We start from the raw sequence: 2336 nt of genomic DNA on the forward strand, positions 1-2336 counted from the left end.
GATATAATAAAATGCAAAAGAATTTGTATATATAGCAAAATTTAGATTTATCTCTCAAGGACTATCAGTTATGAATTATATAACTAGTTAGGAGTCTATCAGCAAAAAAGCCTATAATGATAAGAGTTTACTATATTTACAATTTATTAAAAATGTTAGTATATCAATTACCATTATTCATCATAAAATTATGATCAAATTGTATTTAAATCACTTATTTAATTAAGCCAACTTGATATTTTAATATTAATCTTATTAATGAAATAGGAGGTGGCAGAAGCAAATAATGTCATATCTTGGGTTCATATGGCAATGTTTTCATTTACAATTACAAAATTAAATTACGAGAAGAAAAAAAAGGGTTTCATCATTATTTCTTCTCTTTCTCTTTTTTCTTTCTTTTTTTTCCTAAATATTTATTGAGAAAATAGAATCACAAACTTAATTTGTAAGATCGATAATACAAATTTTAAATTGACAATTGATTATGCTTATTTATATATATATATAGTTTAAGATAAAACTCAATTTTTATTTTAAATTTATGGAGTTGTATCAATTTTCATCATATATTTATAATTTTATCTAATTAACCTCCGTACTTTAGAATAATGTTACAAATTTCAATTTATGATTAATTCACCCAATAATTTTAATAGAAAGAAAGAAAACAAATCTTCAACTCACTAAATTCTAGTAATATCGAGTTTTTGCACAAATATAAGTTGATGAATACACAAATTAATCATTGAATTACATTGTCAAAACTCAAAAATTCTAACAAAAATTTAGCTCTAGACCAAAAAGGGCAAAAGTTTAAATCCTCGTCTATACATGTTAAATTTTTAAAAAAAAAAAACAAAAAAATGAGAGTACTTTTTTATAAATATGTTTTAAATGAAAATTTAAAAAAAAAATGCAACACTTTTTTTTTAGTTAAATCTTGTGAAAAAGGAATTTTAGAGTTAAAATGGATCAAGGGTTCTCAAGTTTTCGCCATAGTTGGTAAAGAAAATATTAATCAAACTTTTCTAGTAAATTTGAAGGAATAAGAAAAAAAGGAAGAAGTTGACAAAAGAAAATTGAAACAAAATTGAAGGTGTAAAATGTAATTGATTAATTAGATGAATTAGATGGAGAAAGTTTAAGATGAAGATCAACACATAATCCCTTTTCACCTCCCAATTTACACCCTGAATTTTCCATTTTCTCTTCGCCCGAATTCCCAAACATCCACCGCCCTGATGACGCTGATACGCCGCCGTACGCCGCCGCAGCCGCTGCAAAGTAGCCGTTACCGTTCCTAGGCAGAATTCTAGAACCACCAGCACCGGCACCACCAATGTTGGTCGGGAAAACGCCGGAGTAAAGCGACGGCGGTCTGAGTGCGGCGGCATGGAAATAAAGGGCGCGTTTGGCTCTTTGACGCTCTCTCTTGTGGGCATTTTGGTGGCCGCCGAGGGCTTGCGAGTTGGCGAAAACTCGGCGGCAAAATTGGCAGCGAAACTTTCTGTCGTCGTCGTCGAAGTTGGTGTCAATGCCGGCGGCGTTGGGTGTCTCCGGCGGATTGTCGTCGTGTTCGACCAATGGGAAGCCGAAAAGCTTCAGAATGGAGGAAGAGGGGCTTTGATTGGACATTTTATTGTGGACGGAGCAAATTTGGATTTGTGTGGTTGCTTTTTTATGATTTTTTTCTTTTTCACTTCTATCTTCTCGTCTTGATGATGTATGCTACATTTATAGCCATTTTTTTCTTCTTTCTTTTCTTCTTGGGGTATGATTTGAGTGCATGTACATTCTACAATTTTATCTTAGGTTAAATTAGAAGTTAGGTCTCCATTCAAAACTTCTAATTTTGTGTCGACATCAAAAAAATATATTATGTGTTTAATAAATTTTTAAATTTCTAACTTTCTAGTTCTTAAATTTTAAAATTTTAAGTCTAATTAGGTGATTCTTTTAATAAATTTCAAACATTTAGAATTATTAAATCTATTAAACATAGAATTGATTTTTTTTTCTCTAATTGAACCAAAACCAAAAGCTTGAAAAATGTGTTAAAAGAAAAATACATAGATGCATCTTAGGGAGTACTTATCTTTATGCATTCCACCAAATTACCTATCATTTATTTTTATATATATTTTTAAATATTTTAATTGTTTTTTTAGTGTGAGTGATGGGGGAGAAGCATGCAGATGCCCATTGTTAAAATTAACCTGAAACCAAAAACTTTATTTAAAAAAAAAATTATATTCTTTGAAAAATGTGGTTTTTTTAAGATAAATTGTTTTAAATGATAAAATTATTGAAAATATTTATAAATAATAGCAAAA

The 2336-nt window shown here is 29.5% G+C and overlaps 1 protein-coding gene across 1 annotated transcript; it reads right to left on the reverse strand.

Moving 5' to 3' along the window:
* Positions 1–1082: 1082 nt before the first annotated feature.
* LOC120084614 (zinc finger protein 6-like) lies at positions 1083–1771 on the reverse strand. The gene has a single exon (XM_039040421.2). It carries the CDS (start codon positions 1636–1638, stop codon positions 1117–1119), a length of 522 nt encoding a protein of 173 aa, XP_038896349.1. The 5' UTR covers positions 1639–1771; the 3' UTR covers positions 1083–1116.
* Between the last annotated feature and the right edge of the window lie 565 nt (positions 1772–2336).

Source organism: Benincasa hispida, chromosome 9, assembly GCF_027475165.1.
Source record: "Benincasa hispida cultivar pf3 chromosome 9, pf3_genome.v1.1, whole genome shotgun sequence".
NCBI classification, from domain to species: domain Eukaryota; kingdom Viridiplantae; phylum Streptophyta; class Magnoliopsida; order Cucurbitales; family Cucurbitaceae; genus Benincasa; species Benincasa hispida.

Excerpts from the sequence above, each read along its gene's own strand:
- LOC120084614 (XM_039040421.2), bottom strand. The coding sequence starts at position 1,638 with ATGTCCAATCAAAGCCCCTCTTCCTCCATTCTGAAGCTTTTCGGCTTC.